The sequence below is a fragment of the Diabrotica virgifera genome, chromosome 2 (genome assembly GCF_917563875.1).
Source record: "Diabrotica virgifera virgifera chromosome 2, PGI_DIABVI_V3a".
Lineage (NCBI taxonomy): Eukaryota > Metazoa > Arthropoda > Insecta > Coleoptera > Chrysomelidae > Diabrotica > Diabrotica virgifera.
This window is the reverse complement of record NC_065444.1, coordinates 80,844,656-80,858,207: the sequence shown is the minus strand read 5'-3', so window position 1 is coordinate 80,858,207 and position 13,552 is coordinate 80,844,656. Positions and strand designations below refer to the sequence as shown.

General features: G+C 31.1%; 1 protein-coding gene across 3 annotated transcripts in view; it reads left to right on the top strand.

The window, feature by feature from the left end:
• Nucleotides 1-8,773, top strand: part of LOC126879533 (probable E3 ubiquitin-protein ligase HERC4) — a 125,606-nt gene extending 116,833 nt beyond the window's left edge. For all 3 annotated transcript variants that reach the window (XM_050642638.1, XM_050642636.1, XM_050642637.1), the window contains exon 18: nt 8,506-8,773. In XM_050642638.1, coding sequence (XP_050498595.1) covers nt 8,506-8,658 — 153 coding nt within the window. In that variant the 3' untranslated portion in view covers nt 8,659-8,773. The remainder of the gene's footprint in view (nt 1-8,505) is intronic.
• The last annotated feature ends 4,779 nt before the right edge of the window (nt 8,774-13,552 follow it).

Sequence of the window (13,552 nt, the reverse complement as noted above, 5' to 3'; positions counted from 1 at the left end):
TTCATCTTTATAAACAATTTGGCTTGTTCATTGGCGGATTGGTACCTGTTAGTCTAAGTAATGAAGCTTAAAATAGGACAAAACCTCGCAATTTTTACAGAATGGGTCGATTTGCTTGAAAATTTGAGAATAAGTAGTGGATAGTCCAAGGATCAAAATCTATACGATGTTGAAAGGCGCTTTTACCATGGGGGGTTGGAAATTTTTTATTATATTTTGACCACAAAAGCACAAAAGTTGGTAAAAACATTCATTCTAAGCAAAAAACATTTTATACATTTTTTTGATAAAATTAATAGTTTTCGATTTATTCGCTATCGAAAGTGTTAGTTTTATATCGAAAAAATCAATGTTTTTAATAAGTGTTTTGCTAATAACCCCAAAAGTTTTCGTTTTATCAAACCAACTTTCAACTTAACAAAAAAGTACCTTTTGAAAAAATAAACAAAACCGTTTTTTTTTTAATTTTCTTTAAGACCAATAATAGTAATCGAGCTATACTTTATTATATGTTAGCTCCTCTTCGTCAAATGCTAAATATTGTAGTTTCAAAGTTAAAAGACGGGAAAACTGATTTTTTCAGGATAACTTGTTTAAACTAACTTAAAGTGTTTAAAAATATCTCTCTCCAGAAATAAAAAAAAAGATCTCTAGGTCAAAAATTAAGTGGCTTATAATGAAAAGAATGTCAGTCCCTATTTTTTTAGCGAAAAAGGGATCGGAAGCAGCCCCCTAATCACCACCGCAATTAAAATTAGTCATTGACCTTATTCGGTCTTCTTTATTTATGTATTATTAACAGGTTCTAGAAGTTTGAGCGGCTTAGAATGATTAGTTAAAAAAATGGACTTAAAAGCGAATAACGAATTTTTGTAGTTTGGAAAAAAATTGGCTTTTCTTCAGAATAGGAAGAGAGAGAGAGAGTGAGAGATCTTCAGAGATACGAAAAAATGTTTCAGTATGAAATTATAGCCTATTTAATTCCCAAGAACCTGGTTTGCAAAAATTTTCTCTACGCCAAAAATTGAGTGAGCTATTGACTATTAAATATTGTAATAACATGCAAAAAACACCTTTACCAACCCTTTCAAAGTCACCTCTTTTTGCGACTACAAAATTCTTTTTTATCAAACTTTCTAAGATAAAAAATAAAAAATTACGGTTAAAAAATCAATAAATGTTTTTGAAAACAAAAAGGAGAAATCAAATTGAAAGCATAATAATGTAAGTTAGCGGTGTTTTTAGTCATTGGCCTTATTCATTCTTCTTTATTTATGTATTTTAATAGATGCTAGAAGTTTGACTGGCTTAGAATGATTGGTTTTAAAAAAACTGGAGTTAAAAGCGAATAACGAATTTTTGTAGTTTGGTAAAAAAATCCATTAGGACCATTGGTAAACCAAGAACTTGGTTTGAAAAAAATTTAACTATTAATTTTATCAAAAAAATGTATAAACATTTTTTGTTTAGAATGAATGTATTTTGTCAACTTTTGCGGTCAAAATATAATAAAAAATTTCCACCCCCGAGGTGGGGTGGCAACCACCCTCATGGTAAAAGCGCCTTTCGGCATCATATAGATTTTGATTCTTGGACTATCCACTACTTATTCTCAAATTTTCAAGCAAATCGATTCATTCTGTAAAAATTGCAAGGTGAAAAGCTTCGGTTCCTGGACTATGTATGGAAGGTTGTCACTTCATATTTTGCGCGGTCGTCCGATACCTCTGCCGATTAGTGATTTACCTCTTGTTATTTTGACCACACGGGTCTTCCCCATTCTGTTTATGTGATCTTATATCTTCACTTCTCTCTTGATCTTTTAGGGTATATGTGATCTTATATCATCACTTCTCTCTTGATCTCTTAGCGTATATTCTGTAATTCTTCTTAGCACTCTCATCACATCTCTGCAGTTTCCAGTAGTCTTTGTTATGGCTGTGTCGGGACTTGTTTTTGATGCATATGTCAATATTGCTCTTGCACTGGTTTTGCTACAAATTCTTGATTTAATCTCATTGCTAATATCTCGGTTTTGCCGTAGTGTTATTAAGAGGAAACAGTAGCGATCAACAGGTAGCGAAAACGCGTTCCAAAATTGCGGCTGTAATTTTGAATATTTTTTCGAGATATTTGGCACACGTATTCGTAATATAATAAAGAATGGCGGTACAGAGCCCAATTTAAAAAATATATTAATATGTGGAAATTACTCTGTAATTAAATACAATATTAAAAAAACTAGCCTGTGCCGCCATTAAGAAGAACAAAAAAATACACTTTCTTCAAATAAACTTTTTTATCCGATGCCTAGATTTTGTGTCATTTTGGAACTACTAATGAAATAAAAAATTTTAGTAGTTCCAAAATGACACAAAATCTAGGCATCGGATAAAAAAGTTTATTTGAAGAAAGTGTATTTTTTTGTTCTTCTTAATGGCGGTACAGGCTCGTTTTTTAATATTGTATTTAATTACAGAGTAATTTCCACATATTAATAAATTTTACAAATCGGGCTCTGTACCGCTATTCTTTATTATATTACGAATACGTGTGCCAAATATCTCGAAAAAATATTCAAAATTACAGCCGCAATCTTGGAACGCGTTTTTGCTACCTGTTGATCGCTACTGTATCACCTTAATAGTATGATATAACTAGACCCAAACCAAGACATCCAAAGTGAAAGTAATCCTCTAACACTAAATTGTTCTATATGGTGCACATAATGTTCAGAAAAAAGTCACACCATTTTGAGCGTCGGGTTTGAGGGGGAGAGGGGGAGAAATCGGTAAATGCGTAGTTTTTTACGTTTTTCGTCAATATTTCTAAAACTATGCGGTTTAGCATGAACAACCATCTATACAAAAATGTTCTACATTAAACTTGAAATAAAAAAGGCCCTATACATACATAATCCTTCTAAAATGAACGGTTCCAAAGTTACGGAGGTAGTATACTATAACTGGTCCAAAAAAAGGCCTAACACAGACATCCAAAGTAAAAGTTTTCCTCCAAAAAACACCAAATTGTTCTATATGGTCACATATTGTTCGGTAAAAAGTTAGGTACACCATTTTGTGGGTGGGGGGGGGGAGATGGGGGGAGAAGTCGGTAAATTAGTAGTTTTTTACGTTTTTCGTCAATACTTTTAAAACTATGCTTTAGCGTAAACAATGTTCTATACAAAAATGTTCTACGTAAAATTTAAAACAAAAAGGCCCGATACATAATTGTTATGAAATCAACGGTTCCAGAGTTACGGAGGGTGAAAAGTGGAGGTTTTCGATACTTTTATATTTTTTGGGCAATTTATAATATTAATACTGTTGAAAGAAATTTTCTTTAACGGGATTGTGTTTTGTAAATATGTTCAGTAGCTCATGGTATATTAGGTATATTAAACCTCCACTTTTCACCCTCCGTAACTCTGAAATTGTGTAACTTTTTTCTGAACATTATGCGGACCATATAAAACAATTTAGTGTTGGAGGATAACTTTCATTTTGGATTGGATTATGCCATTTTTTGGATCAGTTGTATCATACTATAATGGGCATCGTGCCCGTCTGTTTACTTTTTGTACTTGATCTCTCACTTCTTTGTCTAGGGCCCATAGCGGATAGTCTAATTCATTACTTGTTCAATATTGACGCCATCAATTTCTATTTTACATCTGATGGGTTATTTGCTGATTACTATTGTTTTAGTTTTCTAAGATTTTCGTATTACATTCTTTTGCTATTATGTTAAATAATATAGTCTTTGCAAACAATTGAAGGTAACTAAAGAGCACAGGACTTAATGAGTCTTATTCCCCTGCTTATTTATTTAGGTTCTGAAAGTTGTCCATGTATTGTGACCCCCCCCCCCCCATTTTTCTGTTTTGATTGTATTTATGATATTTAGGCGTACTTATTTATTATACAGAAGATGGATTACATCTTTGAGTCATACTATGTCAAATGCTTTCTTCAAGTCAATCAGACACAGAAATGCTGGTCTAATATACTCTAGTGATTTTTCAGTATTTTGTTTTATGACGTATATTGCATCTTTCCACGTTCTTCCAGTACAAAAACCCTGGTGTTCATCTGCTAAACGTATGCTCTGATTCATTAGATGTAAAATTTTAGTTATAAGTTTTAGGGTATTATTTAACAAGTTAATAGTTTTAGATTAACCTCTGTAGTTCTTTTCTGTTTGTATCTCATTTTTTGAATAGTAGAATTCGTACGCCCGTTCTCCATTCTTCCGGTATTTTATTGTGTTATAATTTTGTTAAGTAATGCTGTTAATTGTTCTGTCATTTCTGATTCACAATATTTCAATACTCAGTAATTTGTTTGGTATTTCATCTTTACCTGCACCGTTTCAGCAGTAGCAATGTTAGTTCAGAGAAATAAGGAAAAAAAAACATCATGTTGGTGACACATCCCCCTCCAGGCTAAAACCAAATTTTTTGAGTAGTAGGGACATCTATAATAATAACCTATATGTTTCCTGCAGTCGATTTTGATGATATACATAGTTACAAACAAATGAAGATCAAAAAACCGTAAATTTTAGCTTTTTTCGTCTATAACCAAAAAGTTAAGTAATCTAAACAAATTTGAGAGTGAGAAACTCATATATGGTATAAAAAACTTTAATATGGCGTTCGCTGAATATGTCTATGTCTATCCTTATTGGTTGCTTATAAAATTGCAAAATAAATAATAAATTTTGAGTTTTTATAAATATTCATAACTTATGTAAAAATTAACTTAGAACGTTCTTATCACACAAATTGCTGAAACTTGTGGTGCTTAAATTATATTTTAAATTTCAAAGCAATTGGTCAAATAGTTTAAAAGTTATTTAATTTGTTTATCCCAAATTAATTTTTTTTGCAACGCTATAAGTCAGAAAATGGTGAAGTTACACTAATAGTTTGGATAGTTTATGAAACAAGAAGATTTATCCTATTAATTTAATTAAAAGAAAATGACAAAAAATAATTCTAAATACTGCAAAATTATTTTGCAAAAACATGTAAATTAAAAAAAGGGGGGACTAACTTCGTCCCTAATTGTCCTAGGACAATTATTTTTCTTTCTAAATGTGTATAAAAATTCAGTCTTTCCAAATCTGAAAAAATAATTTTTCTACGGGTAACGGTTAAAAAGTTATCCTAATTGTTTATAAGTAAGCAAAAAATCCACGTGTTTTTGCAAAATAATTTTACACTGTTTAAAATTACTTTTTGTCATTTATTTTAATTAAATCCATAGTACAAATTTTCTTCTTCCATAAACTGTTCGAAGTCTTACTGTAACCTCATAATTTTCTGACTTATAGTGTTGCAAAAAAAATGAATTTGGGATAAACAAATTAAGTAATTTTTAAACTATTTGACCAATTGCTTTGAAATTTATAATATAATTTAAGCACCACAAGTCTCAGCAATTCGTGTAATAAGAAGGTTCTAAGTTAATTTTTACATAAGTTATGAATATTTATAAAAACTCAAAATTTATGATTTATTTTGCAATTTTCTAAGCAACCAATAAGGATAGACATATTCAGCGAACGCCATATTGAAATTTTTAGACGATTTATGAGTTTATTACTCTCAAATTTGTTTAAAATGCTTAACTTTTTGGTTATAGACGAAAATAGCGAAAATTTACCGTTTTTTTATCTTCATTTGTTTATAACTATGTATATCATCAAAATCGGCTGCAGGAAACATAAAGGTTATTAATGTAGATTTCCATACTACTCAAAAAATTTGATTTGGGCCTGGAGGGGGATGTGTCACGAGAAAAGCCTTATTTCTCTGGACTATGTATTTATATTAACTTCTTCATTTGTTGTAATTTCTGGTGTTTCCGCTTCTGGCGTCATTTGTTCTTCCTCTAACATTGACTATTTACAGGAACAAACTAATAGTTTGGGAACATTTTTGCAGCATAATAACTTCCATTAATAGTCTAGGCAGATTATCGGAGAATAGGCCATTTTTGGGAAAAGTTATTTACCAGCAATTTTATTGCTGGAATCGAATCTTATGATTGTATATATTAATAATATCGGTATGCAAAGTCCGCAGATAGTGTGCTACTTTTTTTTTATAAACAAAATGGCGCCCGAAACTCGTTTTTTTTTTCAATTTTTGCTCTATAACTCCAAAGATTTTAACTTTACACCAAAAACGTGAGAGACGTGTTTTTCCCGATTTACTTCGACGAAAATTTTCGCCAGAAAATGCGGGATTTTTTCCAATAATTTAATTTTTAACAAAAATTTTAGATAAATAATTATTTATCAATAATTAAATAACTTGGTAATAAAAAAGCTCTTTTCGTATAGATTATAATTCCAGAAGCCGATGGAAATTGAATGAACAGTTTAGCAACAATTGAATTATTAATTTAAAATTTACGGTCGCTATAATAACCACAATAATTATGATACGTAAGAATAACTATGATTTTTATATAAAAAGACACTGTACCTATCTAATGTACTTTACAGAATTGAAATTGGACTATTTAAGCGGCCTCAGGAATATTTTAAAATTATAAAAAAAATTTTGGCTTATAAACAAATAGAATATCTCGGGAAATATTTAAATTAAGTTGAATCATGAAAACGGTATTGGAAAAAAAGCGGCAGGACCCTTCTTTTAAAAGAAAAAACGTTTAATTATTGTGATGAGTGGTTTGTGAGATACAACCGGTCAATGTGGACCGGCATTTACGGCAAAGATATAAACAATAGGATCATAATTTTCGAACCATCACCTTTTTATTTTTGTCCTCTTTCTCCACACCAATTTTCATATCTTTAAAAGACTCATAACATATATTATTATACTAAAACTATCGATATTACGAGTGAAAATTGCCAAAAATAGCAAAATTCCAATCAAAAATTAGGTAGGAGAAAATGTAATTTCAAAGTTCAAAATCGGTATACGTTTAAAAAATGCATTTTCTCGGCTTTCTATCGAGCAATTTTCTTCATTCTTTCTTTTTAGACAGTAACTCGAGTAGAGACATCTAACTAACGCATTATTAAATGTCAAAGTTGCTTTTGTTTTGTAATAATAAATTAATTTATTTTTTATAACAAACATTTTTAATTTGTTTAAATAAAGATTGTTTAAATAATTATACAGCTTTCAAATGAGAATATTTGTGTTTTTAACGTTAAAAGGTACACTTGTAGTAAATTTATCTAAAAAAAGTCTACACCTGTATGTAGTTTTCTTTTCTTATAAATAAATTAATCTATTATAACAAAACAAAAGCAAGTTTGACATTTAATAATGCGTTATTTAGATGACTCTACTCGAGTTACTTGGGAACAAAAAAGGAATGAACAAAATTGCTCGATGGAAAGCCGAGAAAATGCATTTTTTTTTAACGTAGACCGATTGTGAACTTTGAGATTACATTTTCTCCAACCTAATATTTTATTGGAATTTTGCTATTTTTGGCAATCTTTACTCGGATAGTTTTTATTATAATAATATATGTTATGAGTATTTTAAAGATATGAAAATTGGTGTGGAGAAAGAGGACAAAAATAAAAAAGTGATGTTTCGAAAATTATGATCCTATTGTTTATATCTTTGCCGTAAATGCCGGTCAACATTGACCGGTTGTATCTCAGGAACCACTCATCACAATTAAACGTTTTTCTTTTAAAAGAAGGGTCCTGCCGCTTTTTTTCCAATACCTTTTTCATGATTCAATTGAATTCAATATTTCCCGAGATATTCTATTTGTTTATAAGCCAAAAAATTGTTTTTAATTTTAAAATATTCCTGAGGCCGCTTAAATAGTCCAATTTCAATTCTGTAAAGTACATTAGATAGATACAGTGTCTTTTTATATAAAAATCATGGTTATTCTTATGTATCATAATTATTGTGGTTATTATAGCGACCGTAAATTTTTAATTAACAATTCAATTGTTGCTAAACTGTTCATTTAATTTCCATCGGCTTCTGGAATTGTAATCTATACAAAAAGAGCTTTTATATTACCAAGTTATTTAATTATTGATAAACAATTACTTATCTAAAATTTTAGTTGAAAATTAAAGAGTTTGTTGGAAAACCCGTTTTCCGGGGAAAATTTTCGTCGAAGTAAATCGGGAAAAACACGTCTCTATGCAGAATTGAATTACGGTGAATTTTTATTTGCGTGTTTTTGGTGTAAAGTTAAAATCTTTGGAGTTATAGAGCCAAAATTGAAAAAAACACGATTTTCGGGCGCCATTTTGTTTATAAAAAAAGTAGCACACTACCTGCGGACTTTGCATACCTATATTATTAATATATACAATCAGAAGATTCGATTCCAGCAATAAAATTACTGGTAAATAACTTTTCCTTGTATTTTGCTAATTAGCCCAGAGTATAAATTCACAGTAAGATGTGCAAGCAACTTGGCAGCCTTAAACCTATTAATTTTTTGTATTACATGATTGTACCGCCTAATTTCGTTCCAGATAATAATCCAACCAACAAACGACGAGAAGTACTTGCCAGTGGCTCACACCTGTTTTAATTTGCTCGACTTGCCTAAATACAAAACGAAGGAGCGGCTTAAATATAAGTTGATGCAAGCCATACAACAGACGGAAGGATTTTCCCTCGTTTGAGTTATTCGCTTGATACTTCTTTGCAACGTGATCCACATAGAGATATCCTAAAGGAATATTATTTTTTGGTTCCACGTATTTTGTATAAAATAATAATAAAATTAATTTGAATGAACGTTTGAATATGTATATTTTGTACAAAACGCATTAGTCGAACAAAGAGTTTTAGGTAAATATGGTCCACTCTTTTTCAGCATATGCGGTAAGTAATTAATCCCTATTTATAACTAACTAGACTTCCAACGCTGTATTTTAATATTCAGTAAGTATAAGGACATTTAAAACGTTTTAGAAGACTTTAAGTAATAGGCTATTGTGTTCAAAATAAGAGAGCTAAAAGTAACTACAACGTTAACGGGATTTTATTGTCTCATATGGTCAATGGACCTCTAAATTTGAAAAAACCGCGGAGTGCTATCATTTAAATGGGTGCGTCTTTGAGAAAGGGGTGAATTAGTCCCTAGGCACAGGGTGAATTAGGGTGAGTTCTATGCACTTTTGGTACAAACACGTCTACAGGAAAATTATTCCAGGTTAAATTTCCTATCGAAATCTCACATTTTAAAGTCAAAAATATTTTTTTTTACAAAAATTTATTCAAAAGAAAAGCAAGAAAAAAACGCGAGAGAAAGCAATTTTGTTTTCTGCCCCATAACTTTTTTCCACAGATATACAGGATATAGGTATAGGCATTGCTTCAGAAAAATAACTTCCATTCTTCCTCTTTAAAATGAAGTTTGGTAAAAGTATCTAGGATTTATAGTTTCCGAAATAGGATTTTTCAAAGTTCGCCGCTCACAGCATTTTTGGGCCATTTTCCCCATTATTTCGCATACATTGTTCTGTGACTTTTTTTACGCATTTCTAGGTATATGCAATGGTACGTTTAGTAGAAAGAGAAGTCATTTGCCTTTAAAAGGGTCTATTGTGTAAGGTTATATGGCTCTTTTTAAGCAAGTTATGCGTTTTCAAGGTTTTATAGTTTTAATGATTTTTGATATTTTTAATGATTATTTTTTAAATTTCTCATTATGACTTAGGATGCAAGTTTTTTTTTTCTGTGAAGCAATGCCTATACCTATATCCCCGTGGAAATAAGTTATGGGGCAAAAAACAAAATTGCTATCTTTCGTGTTTTTTCTTGCTTTTCTTTTGAATATATTTTTGTAAAAAAAAATATTTTTGACTTTAATATTTTGATGTTTCGATAGTAAATTTAACCTGAAACAATTTTCCTGTAGACCTGTTTGTACCAAAAGTGCATAGAACTCACCCTAATTCGCCCTGTGCCTAATAGGGACTAATTTACCCCTTTCTCAAAAACGCACCTCATTAAATGGTAGCACTCCGCGGTTTTTTTTTTTTCATATTTAGAGGTCCATTGACTATATTATGAAACAATTAAACCCCGTTAACGTTGTAGTTCCTTTCTAAAATACATACTCAATAGCCTATAAGTTGCGGGGAGTTTTACATTTTAATACATTTCATTCATAACAGAAATTTATGAAAGTAAACATTGACATATGACAGCTGACATGAGAAAGACGGTAAATGTAACATTTATTTAGATATTTGAGAAATTTAAACTACTTTTAACTGTTATGACTTTGGCACTAGGCACGATCATAATCAATGTTTAGTTTCTGTGGTTCGTCTGTCTGGGGATTAATGCAGCCAAAATGGAATTTATACAGAAAAGCTGAAGAGAGATTCTGATTCCCCTGCTTCTTATTCGTTTTGTGTAGACATGAGTTTTTCAATGGGCCTCCTGTAAGTTATTGTTCCATCGTTTTTGTGGTCTTCCAACTGATGTCTTCCTATTAAGGAACCGTCTCTCACCGTTTTTACTACTCTATTTGTTGTCATTCGTCTGATGAGGCGCTTAGTGCAAGAGTGACCTAACTGATTTTAACATTACTTTACATAATCAAAGAAAATGATCAGAAGGTATCAATATCCGATTGTTTTAGCAATTGTATGTTGACCAATAATGATACTTGGTCAACATAAAACTACTTAAACAATCGGGCATTGTTAGCTTCTGATCTTTTTGTTTGATTATATGTAAAGTAATGATAAAATCAGTTAGGCCACTCTTGCACTAAGCGATGATCATTTCAGTCACTTTTCTATTTCTTATGCACTTTACTTTATCGTGTCCGGACATGTCATTCATAAAATTTCGGCCCAGTATCGGGCTACGTCGGTTCCATGTTCGTTGGCGAGCCACAAATCTTCGAGGGTACATCGATAAGGACAGTCTCTGCATGTAAAAAGATGTTCCATATTCTGAGTTTCTCCACAGTCATAGTTCACATCATCTTGGTCTTTTTTTTTTCCCATTTTACCATGTTTGATTTCACTGGAGCGACCACCATTCTCCTACCTATTCATAGTTTTCCAAGTTTTAAAGTCTAGAGACTGGCCGGTCCATTGAACCTGAGGAAGAGGAAAATACTCAGGCGGCCCATCCTGCACTGTTCCAAGGAAGCTTTTTCTGGATTTTACTCGCTTTCGGGGTGTTAGAGCTTTGTATAGGGCATGCCGCTCGTCCACAATCTGTTTAATTTTCTCTATGTGTCTGCAACACCTCTGCGTGTTGAGGGTTCTGCTATATAGCTTTGAGAGTGACGTTGGTTTCATGCACCCCGTTACTATCCTGGACCTCGATTTTTGACCCTTCGCTTCGTTATCGATCATTCGCTATCTGTACACTAAACAGATACGAAGCGAATACGTTCGATAAGGAAGCGGAGGGTCAAAAATCGAGGTCCAGCATGTTTCATTTAGCACAGTATGAACTTGTTTAACGTGGGCAGATCTGACCCAAACTGGGCACGCCTATTCAGCAGTTGAGAAACACAGTGCCTATGTCGTTGTTCTTAAGACGCCAGGACATGCACCCCATTTACTTCCCGTTAGCTCTTTGAGTATGCTGTTCCGAGTTGTTACTTTCCCTCTCGTTTTTATGCAATGTTGGTTTTGGCGGAAAACGTTTTTTACGTTTGTAAACAAAAGGATCAAAAATGTACTTTTTATTGTTGGATGAGGAAAGCAAAAATATTTTTGAGAGGATAATATACCACAAACTTTTATAATATAAAAAATTAAGACTATAAACTGCGATAGAAAATCAGTTTAGTGGAACAAGGTTCTAACATTATTAGTCCAGAGAAATAAGGTTTTTCTCGTGACACATCCCCCTCCAGGCCGAAACCAAATTTTTTGAGTAGTATGGACATCTATATTATTAACCTATATGTTTCCTGCAGCCGATTTTGATGATATACATAGTTATAAACAAATGAAGATCGAAAAACGGTAAATTATCGCTTTTTTCGTCTATTACCAAAAAGTTAAGCACTTTAAACAAATTTGAGAGTAAGAAACTCATAAATCGTATAAAAAACTTCAATACGGCATTCGCTGAATATGTCCAACCTTATTGGTTGCTTAGAAAATTGCCAAATAAATCATAAATATTGAGTTTTTATAAATATTCGTAACTTAGGTAAAAATTAACTTAGAATCTTCTTATTACGCGGAATGCCGAAACTTCTTGTACTTAAATTATATTTTAAATTTCAAAGCAATTGGTCAAATAGTTTAAAAGTTATTTAATTTATTTTTCCCAAATTCATTTTTTTTGCAACACTATAAGTCAGAAAATTATGAGATTACAATAATACTTCGGACAGTTTATTAAAGAAGAACATTTATACTATTACCTTAATTAAAAATAAATGACAAAAAATAATTTTAAACAGCGTAAAATTATTTTGCAAAAACATGTCCATTTTTTGCTTACTTATAAACAATTAGAATAACTTTTTAACCGTTACCCGTAGAAAAATTATTTTTTCATATTTAGAAAGACTGAATTTTCATACACATTTAGAAAGAAAAACAACTGTTCTAGGACATTTAGGGACAAAGTTAGCCCCCCCATTTTTTTAATTCACATGTTTTTGCAAAATTATTTTGCAATATCTATAATTATTTTTTGTCATTTTTTTTAAATTAAATTAATACTTAAATACAAAATATTACTGTAACTTCATCATTTTCTGACTTCAGTGTTGCAAAAAAAAATTAATTTTGGATAAACAAATTAAATAACTTTTAAACTATTTGACCAATTGCTTTGGAATTTAGGGTGTAATTTAAGCACCACAAGTCTCAGCATTCCATGTAATAAGAAGGTTCTAAGTTAATTTTTACATAAGTTATGAATATTTATAAAAACTCAAAATTTATGATTTATGTGGCAATTTTCTAAGTAACCAATAAGGATAGACATATTCAGCGAACGCCATATTGAAGTTTTTTATACGGTTTATGAGTTTATTACTCTCAAATTTGTTTAAAATGCCCAATTTTTTAGTAAGAGACGAAAAAAGCGAAAATTTGCCGTTTTTTGATCTTTATTTGTTTATAACTATGTATATCATCAAAATCGGCTGCAGGAAACATATAGGTTATTATTATAGATGACCATATTACTCGAAAAATTTGGTTTCAGCCTGGAGGGGGATGTGTCACCAACACGATATTTTTTTTCCTTATTTCTCTGAACTACATTGAAATTCATCAAAATGCGTTGGTTAAAACCTTTTAATATGTCGTGTAGAAACGTACGGGAGTAAGATAAAAAAAATATTTTTAGTTTTCCGTTGAAGGCAAGTTTAAATAAAATTCCCCATATTCTGGATTAAGAATATAAGCAGACATATCCAGTTGTTTTTTTTTTTTTATTTCTTTACTGGCAAATGATTTTTATACAACACAGGAAGACTTTCAATTACTGGAATGGCAACTGGTGGCAGAAAATGATTTCTAACTTCAATTTTTTTTAGCCAAAACTTTGGACCCTTTGTCTACTCTCGAGTAG